The sequence below is a fragment of the Buceros rhinoceros genome, unplaced genomic scaffold (assembly GCF_000710305.1).
Source record: "Buceros rhinoceros silvestris isolate BGI_N320 unplaced genomic scaffold, ASM71030v1 scaffold4197, whole genome shotgun sequence".
Classification (NCBI taxonomy): domain Eukaryota; kingdom Metazoa; phylum Chordata; class Aves; order Bucerotiformes; family Bucerotidae; genus Buceros; species Buceros rhinoceros.
In genome coordinates this window covers 4,430-23,582 of record NW_010421494.1, presented here as the reverse complement: position 1 = coordinate 23,582, position 19,153 = coordinate 4,430, and the positions used below count along the sequence as shown (strand labels likewise).

General features: G+C 38.0%; 1 protein-coding gene across 1 annotated transcript in view; it reads right to left on the bottom strand.

The window, feature by feature from the left end:
* Positions 1-16,587, bottom strand: part of SEMA5A (sema domain, seven thrombospondin repeats (type 1 and type 1-like), transmembrane domain (TM) and short cytoplasmic domain, (semaphorin) 5A) — a gene marked incomplete at its 5' end in the record, with an annotated part of 116,660 nt that extends 100,073 nt beyond the window's left edge. The window contains 3 exons of the mRNA XM_010139676.1: positions 8,240-8,444; positions 12,638-12,773; positions 16,302-16,587. Coding sequence (XP_010137978.1) covers positions 8,240-8,444; positions 12,638-12,773; positions 16,302-16,587 — 627 coding nt within the window. The remainder of the gene's footprint in view (positions 1-8,239; positions 8,445-12,637; positions 12,774-16,301) is intronic.
* Positions 16,588-19,153: the final 2,566 nt, after the last annotated feature.

The following is a 19,153-nucleotide window of genomic DNA, read 5'->3' as shown; positions in this document are numbered from 1 at the left end:
TCAGTTGAGACCTGTCTGGCCTGGGAGACCCCACCGGAGGCACATGCCACCACCAGCAGAGCTCTCAACCTCACAAGGGCACGCAAGCTCTTTTCCCATGACAAGGGGGTGCCCGTGAAAGAGTCATGCTGAATATCATACATACAATATCATCATGCTTGTGACCCAACATTTCTTTTTCTTTTTTCTTCTCTCTTTTTTTTTTTTTTTTAGGGTCAAAGATAAGTTTCATGTAGGGTTTTGGACTTTTTTTTCTCCCCATGATTCAACTATTCCACTATCTTCCTTGGTTGACAGGGGTTCATTGAGTCACTCTTACGCATGTCCACCTTTAACAAAAGGCTTTTCACAAGTAAAAGGCTTGCAGGATATTCTAAAGATGTTCACAATGGTCACCAACGTGCCGAGTTACCAAATCCTTTCTGAAGAGTTCTGCTACAGCCAAGTCCCTTCAGAGGGAAGGCTTCCTCCCCACTTCTGCAAGGAAGAGTCCTGAATGCTGTGTACTCACATGACCGTTACACAGTTGGTTCAAAGGTCAAACTTTGACCCAAGGCAAGGCTAATTCCAATAGCTGTTTTCAAAATCAGGACCAAGCCTGTTGACTGGCACTGCATGCTGCCAGGGTCAAACCAAGAGATTTGAATATAAGCTTAGACACTAATAGATAACTTTGAAGATAGCAGGATGACCCTGAGTACCACGCAAGATCCTCTTTCACCCACAGCTTCACATTCTCTGCATTAGAATTATCTAATGATGGTTGTAGCGGTTATCAAGTCTCGTTTCCCTGCCAGGAAGAAAATGTAATAGTCCCCAAAAAAAACTAGAAAGAAAGAAGAAAAGGCTCTTTGACCATTCTAAGTTTATAAGGTAGTCAAACAGGATTTGAAAGCTAGTGTCGCTGTGATAAAGAGGAGCTGGTCTCTTTCTAGTGAAAGGCTGAAAGCTTTGTCTCCAGCCCTTCACAGTCTTCCCCTCCCTGGCCCAGGCATTAGTCTTGCTCTCATGCAAGCAGACCCAGCTGTTCTACAGCCAGTAGGTGCTTCTTAGAGCGATTCCGATTTCCAGCGGTGGCACAGAAATGCATGCACCATATGTTCTTTAGACATTTATTTATAGTCTTTATCTGATAGAGCTGGGCAATTATAAAGACATAATGATAATTAATGAGCAGAAAAAAAAAGGGCTTCTTATACTTAAATTTGTCCCATGGGAGAACAGAATACAAGTGCCATTTACTTGCAACAGGCAATCCCTGAACAGCTATCTCAAATGTGAACAAACTGTATGAGCAATTATCAGCAACAAACTAATCAAAATCATGACCTGTATATGAGTTGATTATAATAACAAAAAATTACTATGAATAAGTAGTGGGTAATTTCTGAGCCAAATAAAGTGCTACAACTCTCACACATAAATTGCTGTCAATGAATAATCTAACCAGTTAGAGACATCTATTTATTAAGAAACCTCTTTAGCACTCTCCAACTGGAGCTGGCAGAATGATTTATCTCTTCACACAACGATAAAGCCAAGGGAAATCAGTACTACTGGACATTATAAATGCTGACTTTGATTCTCTAGAGCCCTGTAATTTATAACTATGCAGCCTGGACTTTAGACAAGACCATTCTCATTTGGTAACATATGAAAGCCACTTTGTCCAGTAGAGATAATACAATACATGAGGCAGAGGCAAATCAACATTTCTGTGTTTGAGTAACATAGTAAAACAGCTGTGGTTCACTCTATTCTTCTTTGTCTTAAAAGATATTTTACATGGAGAAATATAAATATTCTAGCAGCAATATACAGCAAGCATTCTTAGTAACATAAGGATAACATCAGACTCTTGAAGACAAATCCATGCAATCTTTTAAATCTTTTTTTCAAACTTTGCAGCAAAATGTTTTCAGGAATGATTAATAATATAAACAAAATATTCATTCAGCTAAGTTTTTCCTTTATCAGAGGTAGCGGTCACTGCAAGGAGCAGAGAATAAGATTATTAATTTTACCATTTACTGCTTGATTTTTTTAAACAAATGTTCAAGATCATCATGTTGGTGTTAGGACTGGTGTCTTCCAACATGCACCAGTTCTAGATAGCAGAGTAACTGATGACTGTCCTTGCTAAGAGGTTTGAAATCCTCTTAAAATTACACTGTATAAGAGAAGGATAAGAAGTTACAGGAATTAGTTTTAAAAGCATTACGGGGTGCTTCACAACACTGTAAAAACACAGTATACCTTTGTCAAGGAAAAGCATTAGAAACAAAGCAACAGTGTTTTCTGTGACAACAGAAGAGAAATAATTTTAAAAGATCATGACTGCCTGCCACAGTGTATATGTGCCGTTATGCATCTGCACTCCGACTTCCCTGTTTCTCTGCTTTTGAACTAGAAACTATTAATACATACAAATAGACTACCTATCACTTTTACACTTGTGACTCAAATTACTACTACTTTGATCATTATTATTATTATTACATTTATTTTGTACTTTCTAGACTAAAAAGGTGCTTCTCAAGGGGAAAAGTCTATAGGTCCTTTCTACAAAAATTATCCACAGATCGCTTCCGATAACCCAAACACACTTGAGATAATACAGTCAGAAGTAGCACCAAATTGGAAAAAATGAAGTTTTTGTGTAGGCTTTGTGAATGAAATGCATATGACCATATATTTTTGCTTGTAATTTTAAGGTTGGTTTCTTCACACAGATTATACATATTATGACACCATGCACATTACATTCTCAAAGCTGCACATTTTGATCAGAAGCTGTAGTCAGCCAGGAAAATGTTTCATCCTAGGTATTTTAGCAAAAAACACATACACAACTTTTCTCTTGTTAAAACCTTGAGCTAGCAGAAAGTTCCCTAGCAAAAAGTGTGGTGTACTGATTACAAAAACAAAAGGAAAAAAGAGAACCGCAACAAAAATCACAGAAGATTTGAATCCTTCACTACTTTGTATCAATTTACTCCCATCTAGTATGGCAAACGAGAAATACAAACTGTTTTGATAGCATTTCCAAAATTAGTTTCATGCATACTTCTGAATCTCTTCAAGAGATTGGAACTAGTTTCAGGATAATCTACAGCATCAGGGCTTCATGAGAAAAATGTTACATTTGTGGAGATTTACTATCTGTTATAACCCTTCTAAAGGCAAATGTATGAAGAATCCATCTGCGTTTTCAAAAAATATCTTTTGAAATTTCTTTGTGAAACCTCCACTTCTTCATAGTAATTGATGTATGTGTTTTATCAGAATAATTTTTATCATTATTCTCCGCATTGCTACCTGTAATTTTGGGTCTTGAGAGGGAAGGAAAATACTCACTACAACTTCTTGGCAAGAGAAGTTCAAAACTTGTTGTAACATCCTTCAGTCACCTGGAAGCCCCAGATAAAACCTGGCTTTATGTCATAAAAATTCAGGTTCAGTTCATTGAACAGCCCACTCTTTAAAGACATACAGTGTAGCCAACAATAAATATTTCTGCGGGTTTGACACTATCTTTATAAGTCAGCCATACCCCAAATTCATCAATGCTAAACTGGGTATATATACCGTTTCTACTCAGGATACTCTGTCCAGTGGGACTGAAGAACAGAGGAAACATGGGAGTTTTTCCATCAAGTAATTTTTAAAATACAGTCTTGAAGATTCTTTTCAGACAGTGAAAATATTGCCTTTCTGAACTCCCAAGAAACAGTAAACAGAAACTGCTTTCAGAATACCCTCCAACGAGACACCATACCTAAAAATTTTCTAATCCATTCTAATAAATCAACCCATTTTTCAGCAGACCCCTAAATAAGGGCTACTTGCTCTTGCTGCAGCATCCTCTTTCCTGAAAAATGCTTTGGAAACATTTTGATATTGGTAAAGTTTTTAACCATGGGACACCTAAGAATTTAAATTGAAAGGGAGAAATACAAGGGACAAAAAAGCTGGGGGATAAAAGAAGAGAGGGAAACAAAACTGTGACATTTATACCACCATTTTTCTTGTATTTTTTTTTCTAATGAAGAAGTCTTTTAAACCTAAAAAGTTATTAGAATATTGGGTTGCTCTCCAGCTTGCTCTACTTTTAACTTATTATTATAGATGATTTTTAGTTCAGAACTTCTGTGAATGTTTTCCTTGACCTCCCTTTTCTGAATCACTGAAAAATTTTTCAGGGATTTCTGCCTGCCTCACACCAGCAGCACTGTGATAGCTCTAAGCAACACAAAATGTGCAGAAATTGATATATCCCTTCATTCAATGTTAAAAGTCTGTGCTGTGAAAGATTAAGATGCGTTTCCAAAGTGTTAAAGTATATTTTTTATAGTAGTAGCAGCTGTTAAATCCCAGCACATCAGAATCCCATAGCAGAATGATGACTTTGCAGAGATTTAGGGAATAAGACTGTTGACACAGCAGATTAATGCATTTGTTTGTTTACTCCCAGTCTCTCCTCAAGTAATATGACACCTATTTAAGTTTTAATGAAATTAGTTTACACTTTTATACTGTCAGGGTTATTCTCCTCTGTTATATATGTATTCTAATAACAGGGTGGATAGGTAAATGATTGTGGGAGGGGTAGAAGAGAGAATTTTCTTTTAAACCCTGCCCATCTGCTTCAAAGAATGGGATTTTTCCTTTGAGTGACAAAGACAGCAGAGCATTTGCATTCAATCCAATCTTTAAGCCTGCCTTTCCACTGAATCAGCTTTGTGCATTTTAAAAGACAATTTAAATTGGGTTGGGTGGGTTGGATCCATCCTGCTTTACACCACTAGGTGTAAACAGCTTATTGTCAGTATTTACATTAGAGTTGAACGCAATTTCCTCTGGCAGCAGAAAGTGTAACAGCATCTATTATCACAGCATTGAGTAAAAATGTAATTTAGCCCAACCGATTTGTACATTGTACTGTACATGACAGACAGAGGATGATTTAGGTGGAAGAGGTACCAGGAGGTCTCAAGCCCAACCAAGTCCAAGTCCAATTCAGCTGGTCCAAGTTCAAAGGCCAGCTAGCAATAACAGAGACTGGGTTGCTGTCTGGTCTTGAAAACCTCCAAAGACAGAGACTGGAAAACCTTTCTTGTAAATCCAATCCACTGCTTGACTGTCCTCGGAGTATAAAAGTTTTTCTTTATATCCTGTCTGAAACCCTCTGCCTGTTGTCTCTTGTCTTTCCACCATATGCCACCATGAAGAGCCTGGCTCCATTCTCCATGTAAACTCCCTGTAGGTATTTGCAGACTGTTACTAGACCTGCCACCCATGAAGCCTTCTCTCCTCTAGGAGAACAAGGCCAGTCTCTCGGTTTCTCCTCGTAAAGCAAGATGCTCCAGCCTCTAACAGGAGGTGGCCCTCCGCTGAATTTGCTCCAGTTTATCAATGTCCTTCTCATACTGGGAGCAGGCCAAAACTGGACTTGGTCTAAAGTGCATTGAATATATGGGGATAACTTCTTCACTTGATCAACTGCTTATGTTCCAGTTTAACACAGCTCAAGATGCTGTTGGTCTACTTTGCAGCAAGGGCATGATCTTAGCTCACATTCAGCTTGCTGTCTACAAAAGTCCCCAGGTTCTTTCAGCAGAGCTGTTTCCAAGACAGTCAGTCCCCAGCCTCAATTATGGTATAGAGTTAGTTTTTCCCAGATTTGGGGCTTCATATTTGCACCTCCTGAATTTTGTGAGGTTCTTGCTAGCCCATCCCTCCAGCATGTCTTGGTCTTTTGGATGGCAGCATTGTCCTCCAGTGTAACTACTGGTACCCCAATCTGGTGTTATCTACACACTTGACAGAGTGCATTCTGTTGCCTCCTCAAGGTAACTGACTGAAGTGTTAAACAGGACAGTACTCAGCTCCTTACCACTTGTGGCAAAATTTTAACTCCAAATGTAATTTGCCACCACCTTTAATAATGTAAATAAATTAAATCAGAAAAGATACAATAACAACCTTTCTTCATCTGGTAGTAACTGTACCCCTACTCTTCCTCCTCTCCCAAACATCCACATGCTTTACAGTGTTAGGTTGGGGTATATGAGATTGCATGCAGGAGTAAGGCTGGACATGAGGAATTCGGAACTATTAAACTTCCAAAGTTACTGTTTATTTTCAGACTTAAGGTCACTGCCTTCTAGTTTCTGTTTACAGAACAAGTGGTGTTTTCTCAGTAATCTTTTATCACATGCAGTTAGACTGCAAACTTAACACTAACTGCTCCATAGCTTCTACACAACTAAAGATAGGACTACAGAGTATTAAGATGCTGTATCACTACCAATATAATGAAATTAAAATTATGACCTGCACTCCCCAAAGTAGGTAAAATACTCCTTTCTCCTCAGATCATAAGATTTTAAATAAATTACACTGTGTAATTTTGTGTGTCTTGGAATTTTTATTTCAAAATTTACCAAAAAAGGTTCTTTTTCTGAAAAGTAAGTATTTCTTGGAAAATAAAGCTTAGTACTTACACTCAATTGGGAGGAGCAGAATAGAAGGAATATTAACAAAATCCAGTGTGATTCAGTGTAATAGAATTGTCTAAGTCCAGAAAACTTCAAGAACGCAATAATGTTACATCTTAAGGAGTACAGGAGCAATAGATTTTTATCAGCAAGAGAGATGGATACGAAGAACCCGGAATCTTTACTGAACACAGCTTATTAACGAACCATGAAACGTAAAGTTTTAGATCCTCGCTTACTGAATCAAACATAAAAGGTAACACAGTAAGGGAAACTGAAAACTGAAGACAATCACAATGACAAATGACATCACTCTCCATGCTGCCATTATAACATAAATATCCCACAATACAGCGACAGTCTCTTCATACAAAACCAATTCAGTACATGTTTCTATAATTCATTGTCTGTCAGAACACCTCAACAATATGAACGGTATTAATAGTATTGCCATGATCCCACTTAAAATGCTATGATTTACCAACCACCCACTGTTTTGACTATAACTGGTCAAATCCAAGCACGGTTCTAACCTATGAGAAGTTTTTATATAAAGTTTATCTCTCAGGGAATACAAGGAGAAAGCTATGAGGATAATATGCAAAGAAATACTGTCTCACTGAACACATCAACTCATTATAAAATTTCATCAGACTCCAAAGAACCAATCTTCTCTGAAAAATGCTATCATGCTTTCAAAGGAAAATTAAATCATATATTGAACCACAATGCATATTTTTCTTGGGCTCTTGATAAATTATAAACTATATAATATACAATTTTGATTAGTAAATCATAATATTAGTAACTAAAAGGATTGATCCGGTTTCTACTGAATCAATGACAATTTTGAAAATTAATTCATTTATTGCAAGATCAAATAAATAGGATCTGGATTTTTTTCCTTCCCTAAATTTATTGTATTTGGTGCCTGTTCACTGAGACAAACTATGCACATTAACTAACTATTGCTTTGATGAGCTCTCCCCTACTATTTGAGAACTACCGTAAGTTTTATTCTGTGAGGCTCTGAACATGTTACTCCAACCTAGTATTTCAGTCTCAGCTAGGAAGATACTTGTTTCTGCAAAAAGTTCTCTGCCACCATTGCTATTTTTAAGAAGCTTAAAATTTTGAAACAAGAAAGAGATATTTCTAACCAAGGCAATTTTAGTTGGAGGATTATTTTTCTTTCATTGCTAAGCTCATACATAAAAGGGCTAATAATAAGGCAGGGTGTAGAACTACACAATTTAAACATGAGATGATAAGGAAATGTAATAAAGTATTGATGAGCAAAAAAGTCAGGAATAGCAATAGCAGTAATTGTATTCGCTATTTGTAAAATTACTTTTATCTCAGAGGATCCTGAACTATCTTATCCTGGATGAGACTGTACCCTGAACTACATAAAAAGAACAAAAGATGGAGAAACTTGTGAAGTCCTGCTTGTAAAATTTCCAACTGTTTGCTCCCCCAAGAGTATATAAGCTTCGTACCTTCAAAGGAGAACAGGAAACAGACACCAATGTTTGAATTCACAATATAACATAAACAAAGACTTTGTAAACTGCTGAATTCATCTACTCAGAAAAGGTAGAAGGTAGAGTTAATGCTGTCAAAGAGGAAAAACTGTTGTTTAAGGTGCACTGCATGTATTTCATAACTGATTCACAGAACATTAGAACTCATAGACCTCATAAATTTTTAGAGTTATCACAGTGTGGCAGAGTTCATACCTGTGGCAAGATAGATGATATGGAAAAGCATGTCCTTGCCCTGTACAACATCCACAACCACATGAGAAAATCGGCTGTTGTCTTCCATGAAGTAAGGAATTGGAATAACTGGTTGAACAACCTCATGCATTAAGAAGAATTTTTGAGCGTCTTGAAGATTTCTCTCAGTCAGATTTACATACAAACCCTGGTCCATGGTGCCACACTGTAAACACAGAAAAGTAACATTACTACAGGTGTCAACATTAACAATAGATTTACTCTGTGATTTACAGCCCAAGAAATTAAAAGCCAAGAGTATTTCTTGCAGTGGCACTGTAGAATTCCACTCTCAGGTCTCACTGGTGTAACATCTGGTGCTGACCAGACTGTCCACACAGTGACTGAGGAAGATCTGCTTTCCTGAGGCAGTACAATGAAGGCTCCCTAAGTCTAACCAACATGGAAGGGCACCAGACTGACCATCACAAGTGGGCTATTTTGCTAGAATATTTTGCTATATTCTATGTTCACTGGGCAGAAAGAACTGCCATCTGACAAATCACAGAATTTCTGACTAGCTTTCTTACACAGACACAGTCCTAAAGACATAACAAGTTTTCAAAGGAAATCCCATGTGCTGCCACAGCCAGGTTCTTACAGAAATTCTAGGTGAAAGCGCCATGCACAGCTCTAGCAGCTTCTTCAGACTCTGTGTTTATTAGCCAAGAACGGGCAGTGTGGAGCTCTAAGTATAAAGCGTTATCCATGACAAAGACACTTTTGCTTTGGAACAGAATATAATTTGTATCTGAAAAATGTATTCTTTCCTTACAGGAAAGCACTCACTAACTGCACGCACAAATTTCAACCACAGATAAACAAAGCAAAATAAGTGACAGTTAATTTTAGTATCTCTGTGTTTAAGTCTCCAGCTAACTGAGGGCACAAAACAGAAAGCTGCTTAGTGCCTGTGAATATGTAAACATCCACATGTTTACTCATGCATAATTGCATCAGAGAATTAAAACAGTACTTCACAATACTTATTATATACCTTGGTGATGTCAAAGACTTATCTAAGACATATTTTTTCATTCTATTCTACTATGTCATAAATTAAGCCATGAATTACAGCATGAACAAAATAACACGGTGTGCAAAACCCTACAAGTTATTTCTTCACTATTGCCATGTTCTCAGTCTAAAATTAAGTGATCACTCTAAATCCACAAACATTAAGAAAAACTCAAATAATCTCAAAATGCAAGATCATATAAGAAAAGACTATTAAGAAACTGGCAGGAAATAATTACTTGCTCTATGAGCACCCTGCACGTCAGGCCAGTGAAAAAAATAAACCATGCCAAAAAATTTCTCTGAATCTATCAAGCAGGAAAGATTCCAGCTGGAACACTCATAGTACACTGAAATACCTATGGTCCTGTGTAAAGAGAAAAGCAACAATGTCTGGAGGAAAAGTGTTCCTCAAAATTGGGACTCCAATAGTACTCTAATCTGGATAGTATTTCATTCAATATATTTCATAATCCAGTCTTGGAAACACAACATTTGATGCAACTATCACTACAAAGCAGTAGTCTTCCTTCAGATCACACACTTTTGTCTGTTATTGCTGAGCAGGTGAATGGAGTTAAATCCAGCTGGCGGCTGGTGTTCACCAGTGGTGTTCCCCAGGGCTCAGTGCTGGGGCATGTTCTCTTTAACATCTTTATCAACGATCTGGATGAGGGGATCAAGTGCACCCTCAGTAAGTTTGCAGATGACACTGAATTGGGAGATCTGCCAATTGAGTGTTGATCTGCCTGAGGGTCGGGAGGCTCTGTAGAGGGATCCGGACAGGCTAGATCAATGGGCTGAGGTCAACTGTATGAAATTCAACAAGACCAAGAGCTGGGTCCTGCAATGCTACAACCCCCTGCAATGCTACAGACTTAGGGAGGAGTGGCTGGAAAGCTGCCCAGCAGAGAAGGACCTGGGGGTGTTAGTTGACAGCTGATTGAACATGAGCCAGCAGTGTGCCCAGGTGGCCAAGAAGGCCAACAGCATCCTGGCTTGTATCAGCAATAGTGTGGCCAGCAGGAGCGGGGAAGTGATTGCTCCCCTGTACTGGGCACTGGTGAGGCCACACCTTGGCTTCTGTGTCCAGTTTTGGGTCCCTCCCTACAAGAAGGACATTGAGGTGCTGCAATGGGTTCAGAGAAGGGCAACGAAACTAGTGAAGGGATTGGAGAACTTGTCTTTTGAGGAGCGGCTAAGGGAACTGAGAATGTTTAGCCTGGAGAAGAGGAGGCTCAGGGGAGACCTTACCGTTCTCTACAACTACCTGAAAGGAGGTTGTGGGGAGGTGGGGGTCAGTCTCTTCTCCCATGTTAAGAATGACAGGATGAGAGGGAATGGCCTCAAGTTGCATCAGGGGAAATATAGGTTAGATATCAGGAAAAAATTCTTTATAGAGAGGGTTGTGAAGCATTGGAACAGGCTACCCAGGGTGGAGTCCCCATCCCTGGAGGTGTTTAAAAGCTGTGTGGGTTTGCTGATGAGGGACATGGTTTAGGGACCCTGACAGTGCAGTGTAAACGGTTGGGCTTGATGAACTTAAAGGTCTCTTCCAGCCAGATGATTCTGTGATTCTATGATACTCAGAGGATAAATCTACTTCTGAAACTACACAAACAGAACTTCCAGTCTTTTATCCTAAGGACTCTACAAAAGAAAAGTCTTTCTTTCTGGGAAGAAAACCAGTAACTCAGACAATGAATACACCCCATACACATGAAGTATGTACTCTAAAGTACCATCAAGTCACAAAAAATGGTTACATCCAGATCTAAGCATTGGACTAGTTTCCAGTATACATCACTGCTGCAGTTATGGAGCCAAAAATCTAACATGAAGTTTGGCAGAATAAAAGATAGCACCTATAAAAGAACAGAAGTTTGACTATCACTAATGATACCTAGAGAACAGTTAATGTCAAATGGCTCCAACACTGTGTTGTAAAAGGCCACATTACAGCTTTAACACTAGTGCTGGTCTGCAAAGCTGTTGCTCAATGGAGACACAACTGTTGCTGCTGTTCTTGTAGATGAGTACCAACAGTACAGTAGAGATATACAGCGTTTTACACAGCCATTAAGATGTCATCTTTGCTTGTATGTACCATTGTGTATGAAGTGCTGTCACAATAATTATCAATACATTAATAAAAGGTTTATGGGGAGAGGTTAATAACTTTCATTTTGGCTCACAGCCAAAAAGAAGGTATGATTTTTACAAACAAGCCTTTCTTCAGGCCTTCTCCTTCAAAAGTTTAGCCTCACTTAGACCCTCTTACTATCATTATTTTGACAATACAAATATTTCTACAATATGTAAAAAACTATATACAAATAGAGCACGCTTCTGCAATACAGCTTACTTGCAAGGTGTCTTGTCATTTGGGGCTAATGCCAAACACAGAATTTAGGAAAGGTAACATGCCTCTGGCTTGTAATTCAGAACAAAATCAGTGCCCTATTTTCCTTCATTTGCATAAATCAGGAAGTAATTAAAACTACCTACAATCTCCAGTGGGTGACTGTTCCATGCTTGTAAAGATCTCACTTCCGTTACAAGAAGATACAGGAGGCTGTTAAAGGAGCAGCTCTGAACTTGTGAAATTGCATTGAGATTAAGGGAGGGTGAAGGGTGCATAAAGTTCAATATACTTAAGTATCTTGGTGAAAAGCTACTGTTGTTAATCACTAAACTAATGCTGTTTTCCCTTCCTTTTCCCTTGCTACAACCACACTCACTAAAATTGTCCTAGTAGGAGTGGTGACTCTGCAGAAGAAGAAAACAATGCTTTGGTGCTTACCTGAAATAACCCTTTATTTTTGTAGAAAGTTCCACTGAGTGACCCACCTCGGACTAATTAGTTTTACACTGATGGCCAACTGCAGATCATTACAACTTCTGAGGCTGACAAGTTCAAATGAGGGGCACAGGACATCACAAATTCTTTTCTCCTTTACCTAACCACCCCTGCCCTGCTTGCTTTCTTTCTGTCAGACGATGTTCCCTTTTCTGGTTCTAACAGCACAAATACAATGGAAAAGAGAATAGCAGTTTGATCATATTTCAGCCAGAAACATGTTACCTTGACAGATAACTATAGTGTTCATTTTGACAGGAGATTGAAGTTAAGCCTCTTTTTCTCCTGCCCTTCAAAGCACATCCACTTTTCAACCAAATTATTTTGTGGAAGGTTAAAATTAAGATTTTTTTTTTTTTTGTAATTTTTTTAAGGTCTTAGGCTATTAACACACTGCAGAACTGGACTTATTAACTATGAACCATACAGCACTTCGGAAAAAAACTCATGTAAGCTACTGTCCTTCTCCCACGTATCTGTACCTGAAAATTAGGGTTAGGATTGGAATATGGAAGCCAAGCAGAGCGGGAGTTTTCCTGGTATTTGAAGGGTCCATTAAAGGCCTGAGTTATGGCACTCAGGTTGAAAACACAAACTGCTGAGGCTGCTATGCTGTTCCTGCAAAAGAAATATAAACATTAACCTCAGTAACAACATTAAGAAGTCCATTTGCTAAAGACATAAATAAGAGGCAATAACTCTCCAATCCTTCAAGTAATTAACAAAGCAGATATGATCAGCCAGGAGATGGTATCTCAAGATAATGATATCTGATGTGCTGATTTAGGGCCAAACACTGGATTCAAAATTTTTGTCAGCCTTGCCAAATAGCTGTTGGGGGACAAATTCAGAACTTCCTACCTTCTGCTGCTCTAATACCGCAAGGCTATACTTCCATACATAATCACATGCATTAGGGACACCTTTCTTTTCGTGGAAAAGTTCAGGATGAGATTATTCTCAGGGCTCATGGACAGGTCTTCTATACAACCAATGGCAGCACAACAGAAGTAAAGATTTTTCAACGTATGGTATGTCTCTAGACCCTATAGAATCCCTGGGTAAGACACCTCTACAAAAATCCTGTCTTCCAGGAGATGCTGTACAGCGATAACAATGCAACTTCCAGAAACCCATCACGAGAAAACAACTTGTACTCCATACTTTACAAGATAACCTGTTAGAGGAATAAACAGAAATAAATGGCAGCCAGGCAAAACAAACAAAGTCCTGTCCTTGTCTTGAAAATGTGATATACAAGACAATAAAGTAATGCTGCACAGTTTAAAGAAATAATCTGGTGACTGTGACAGCTTGTAACATGGAAAACTGCATTATACTTTTCCACGATTTGAGATAAAGGGATAGATAATGAAGGTGGCAGTTGCACAAATTTCCATTGCAGGTAAAATTGCTGACAATTCACCCCTACAGCATTTTATTTTGTTTTTCTCTGTTTTTTTGTTTGTTTGTTTGTTTTCTGTTTTTTAAACTTGGCTGTAATTTACACAAAGGTTAATAAAGTCTACTATAGGAATTCTAAAATGATGGAAAGAAAAAATAACCCTAGGGGAACAAACTTACCAACAACTGAAAAACAGAGTTAGGACACATGGATTTGATGGCCGGCCAAAAGAGCGATTTGATTTCTTAAGCTAGTCACTCGTATTTTAAAGAAACTCAAAACCCTTTAAGTTTCATGCTAAGAATTTCTGCAGAATCAATTATCATTTGATTTGATAATTCCTTGCCTAGATAAACTGTCACTAAATGCAGCTCAGTAATTTTATTATCCATACCAAAGTCTTCTTGAATTTCTTGAAGTCCTTAAAGGACATCAGACTCATGAGTATAGATTTCCAGATAATCTGAAAGAAGCAAAATCAGCTTCATTATGAAGCAGTGCCTATAGTGGACTTAGTCAACCACACATAAAGGGTGCAGGTTTTGCTATTAATCTTTATTGACAGAAATGCTTAATTTTCTTCCCACAAGTGTATCAAAGTGTATTCATAATACATGAAAAAAAGCATTAAAGTACAATAAAATCATTGCAATTCTGAAGATACTGAGATTGAAGAATGCTGAATGTGGTTCAGTAATATCTGATGGTCTTACACCAACAGAAAGGAATATGCTATTCCCCCACATGGGAAACCCTAGTGCTTCTCCACTGTCAGTTTGCAGGGCTGAAAAGTGGATCATTGCACAGGTATCTGTGAACAGGTATTCAGCATGTAGAAGTAATCCTAACTCCACAACATTTCAACAATGTCAAAAATTCGAGTTACAATATTTATGGCACGAACAAATATAATTTAAATGGAGCTACTGAAAAAAAAAACAGTTTTAATTAATTCCTCTTTAAACAGTTCATCTCTATTGGACAAGGCAGAATACTCAGCCATTGGGGTCCAGGGATGTAGCAACTTTGTACCTTTACGAGCCAAAGTTAGTCTTACATTAGCAAGTCCATTTTCAGAAGAGCCAGGATGTGCTGACAGCAGCTCTGATATCCTTACTGAATCTCAGAAATGAGGAGAAATCTCAGAACCTGTGGAATTTGTTGTACAGGAAACTCCATCATTCCCCAAATTGTCAGGACAGCCCTTCAAGAGGAGAGCATCATTCCCCTTCCATGGCCAAAGCCCTGTGGACCCTCTGGAGCAGAATTCCTCCAGTCAGGCCTTCTGTGGAAGAATTGTGTCAAGGCTATTTTGACTTGATATGAAAGATCATGTCGAACAGTGTATCAGCATGCCACCTGAGAAATACCTGTCTTTTGAGACTTGAACTAGCTAGTTAAAGAGAACAATGAAATTAAAATTACTGATCAAATTTTCTTGTCACAGTAGTCCCGAAGTCTCTACTACTCTCTTCAAAAAACCAGCATTTAAATTCACTACATTACACTATTGCAGAACAGATAGGAACAGGAGTTAAGCTCACTATGCCATGTCGTTCAGTCAGGAATTGTCACTGCCTGGTTTGAGCAGCCCCTCACTAACGCTCACAGCCTGAGCTGCTGGCCCAGGGGCGAGCCTGAGTCCTGAACATGCCTACATGTGTTCATAAAGGACTGTACCAAAAGCATGAGAACTAGCTTAAGCTCAAATTAATGCTTACTGTCTAAAACACGATGGGGTCATAATTTGTTGGCATTAATTTGTGACTGTTCCACCTGGTTAATAGATACTTATAAAAGGTAGGCATCCAGGTGTTTAAGGCAGTAGTAAGGGGCACTGATCTATGTTTTAGGTGCCCAAGTATGTTTTAAAATTCTGACTGCAAAACTGACTTGCACAAGAGACTGCAAGCAGATAAGAGAATCAGAAACTAAAACCTAAAACTCTTCCAGTGGCCTGAACACTGGGCGCGTATGTTCATAACATATAGGCTGCTCTTCCCAAGCAACTCATAAGCTCCAGTTATGATGTTAAAGTAACAAAGAACATTTCTGAGATGAATGTCTCTTTTTTCCTGAGAATTGAGCAACTCTTGTTATCAAGCTCAGAGGCTAGGGAGGTTTTGTGTCCAGCAAATGTTTTAATATTTAACAAATTTTAATTGTTAAGACCAAATTGTACTTTTTTATTATTATTATTTCACCCTGTTGATATAAAAGGTTCAGTTAAAATTTGATTAAATTCTTGGTTTGACCATCAAACTCACCTAAATATATGTTAGGATTAACTTAAAATACGTAAGAGCATCTTTTGGCTCTTTTGGGTAAGGCAAGTTCTTCCTGCCACGGTCAAAATTACATCATGTCAAGTTTTTGACCATGTCACATTACAATTATAAAATACTTCTTTTGTAAATACATAATGTATTTATGTATTACAAAATAAAAAATAATGTCTTTATAAGGATGTACGAAGAAGGTGACTGAATAGTCCCAAATACAACTGGCTCCCTGCTGTAAGGATATATTAAGAATTCTTCCTTCACATGCCTTCAACAATTCACGTGGGAAGGATGCATTTGGAACTGACACTTGTACAGAAGAGGACAGTGGATTGGGCAAAACAGTGGTGTGAATTTATGATGTTTACTTGGCGTATGCAGAAGGACAACAGTTCAGAAACTTTAGTTTTTACTGTAACAAATAGGAAGAAAATAAAATACATCATGGAGTTTACTTACACATTAGTGGTAAAAATCCCATAGATCAAGTCCAATTCTGGCAGGAAGAAAGTGCTCTGTAGTTCATTATAGTAAAATGGGATTTCTCCAGGGCGAGAACAGTTGAGACGAGCTTTCATGAAGGTAGTCCAGGTATCCTCCAGCACGAACTTCCCACCAATATCATTTTTGCACACTCGAGCAGCACGAGAGAAGACTGTTTTCCCACAGTCATGTTCTACCGCATTCTCCCGGAAGAAGAAGTAGGTAAAATTCCCAATGTCATAAGATGACACAAAATTTGGCTCTGAAAATAACAGGAGGAAAGATTATTTATCTTCTTGTGATATATGCACTCACATTATATGGAAGTTGGATTTATCTTCAAGCATTACATTTAGGAAAACACACTTTTTATTATCCTTTCAAGGAATTGTCCCATGACATCTGAGCAGGCCAGCTGAAGTCCAGCCAAGACTACGGGCTAAACAAACACAGCTAGATAGACTCTGCTATGAGCGTCTCTCGCATATGACTGTGCTCGGCAGCGCTGCTGCAGCTCACTGTATTCGACCATCAAAAGCATCACCAAGTCCTTCTTCTCCACATATGGGCATAGAGTATTCTTACAAGGTAATTGCTTTATCTGTTGTGTTAACTCTGCTTCTGCTTTGCCACCATGCCATTACTCTAGATTAGCAGAATAACGGATGGCAACTGAGTCTAAGAATGTGCTCAGAAGCTGTAATGAAAAGAAAGATCTCTACACAAGAGCATTTGATGGCAACTACATTTCAGCCCTATCTTGCTTAAAGATTTTGATTACAGTATCTTTCTTTTTTAAAAAAGATTAAATCTGATCAAAGAAACTGACTGTGAGGCAGGATAAATTAGAAAATATACTTAAAAATAAGAAAACAACAGATGTCAATACTTCTTAAAAGAAGAAAAAGGGTACAGTGGCTGCCAAAGGCAATAAATATGTGGCCCATTTCCCACTAAAACTGAGGAGAGTCCATGACCTTAAGAGAGATTGACAACCTGATGAGTTCTTAAAGGAAAGTCAAATTTGATAAACATATCTGTGGAGAAGAGCCTCCCTCATGTAAGGAACTATTATAGAATCCTGGTACCTCTGAGAAACAAGTAAAATTTTCTTTATTTCATTCCCAAATTTTATTCTAAAGTGGGAAAACAAAGAAACAAACAAAACTTTTAAAAACATCTGTTGTGAGCAAACACTCGAAAGAAATTTAATAGGTGAACGTTTCTTGACATTGCATTGAAACTTGTTGAAAAATGCTGCTGTAATTGAACCTAAGCGTTTTGCAGGAATATTGCAAACTTGTTAAAACTTTAGAGGTGAAGTAGAAAATCAAGCAAGCTGCTTTCACGCAGCAGTCCAAACTCTGTGAGATAGCTCTTCTCCAAAGACGGTCCAGCTCCCAGCTTACATGGCATCTTGTGCTGCTTCCCTCTCCATCAGCTGTGCTGAGAGTCTCCAGGTTACGTTTTTTGGCAGCAATGGTCACCAGCTGCCTAGGATATATGAAGTTGAGCAGATATGATAGCTCCCTCGCTCCTCCCTGTAACTTTCACTCATCATATTAAGCACTTGCTTGAGATTAGTCTGTAACACACTACATTTTCCCGACACTCAGATCCACACAGGTGGTTTGCTGAAAGAGAACAAGCAATCACTTTTTGAGGAGAACTTGTTGGTATCCTGAGCCTTCATAAGTTGCAAAGTACCACTGCATGTGTCTTAAAAACAAAACCAAACAAAAACAAAACCCCGGCAAAATAGTTTGACATGACTCGTGATAGCAATAAAGATAAAATTGGATTGATGATATACAAAGAGCTAAACTGTTAGTAACGTTTACCCTATTAGAACCTCATAACTTCATTACAATAGGGATTTTGCTTCGAAGGCTTCAAAAACCTTTAAACTTCCTCAGCTGAGTTTACAGATTTGTAAGAATAATTCTTAGTTGCTCATGAGCTCTCATTCTTTGAATATAACGTAATGTTGTTACACATTTAGACACTAAATGCTGAAATTGGAGAAAGCTGAAAAAAGACAACCATAACTTTGTTAATCTTTCTCTAAACACGTGCTTGTCTGCTGAACGGGTAACAGGGTAGAATGATATATAAGATTTAATACAAATATTAACGCTAAGATGACAAAAATACATGGCTAAAAATCACAAAATTGGATCCTACCATGTCCTAGACAGGGTAGACAGTTTTGTCAAATATTAAACATATATATATCCAGAGATACTTGCATGCAGGTTTTTTTATTTATTTATTATAAAGCTTGATTATTTTTCATTCATTCTCAGTATTCATGAATGTTTTCAGCTCTGCGGAACAAACTTGTACTTATGTAATTAAAGGATACTAGAAATAAAATCTTTTTAGGAATACCAGGCTAACAAGAGAGAAATAGAACTTCCTGTCTCTCATTATCCAACTTCAATTTATATTCATACCACACCTAGCAACTGTTTCTCTTAATCTGTAACGTACTTTCTTCCTTTGCTCTATGCAATATCCTTTCAGATTGCTCTTATACTCATGAAAGGAACTACTGTCTGAAGGAAAGGAGAAGCATTCACTAGTCTGAGTACAACTTGGGCTAGTTGTCCACCATACTAAGGTTAGGTCTTACTTAAAGCAATAGCCACTAAAGGTAGACATTAATTAAAACAATCCACCTGAAATGCCATGAAAAAGTTAAATTTTCCAACTACGCATTAGTCTTTTTGTAGCCTATCAACCTGCTTGCTTGTTGAAATTATCTCAAAAATACCTCGACTAATGTAAAAAGATTCTACTTATTGTGCAAATACTCATCAATTTAA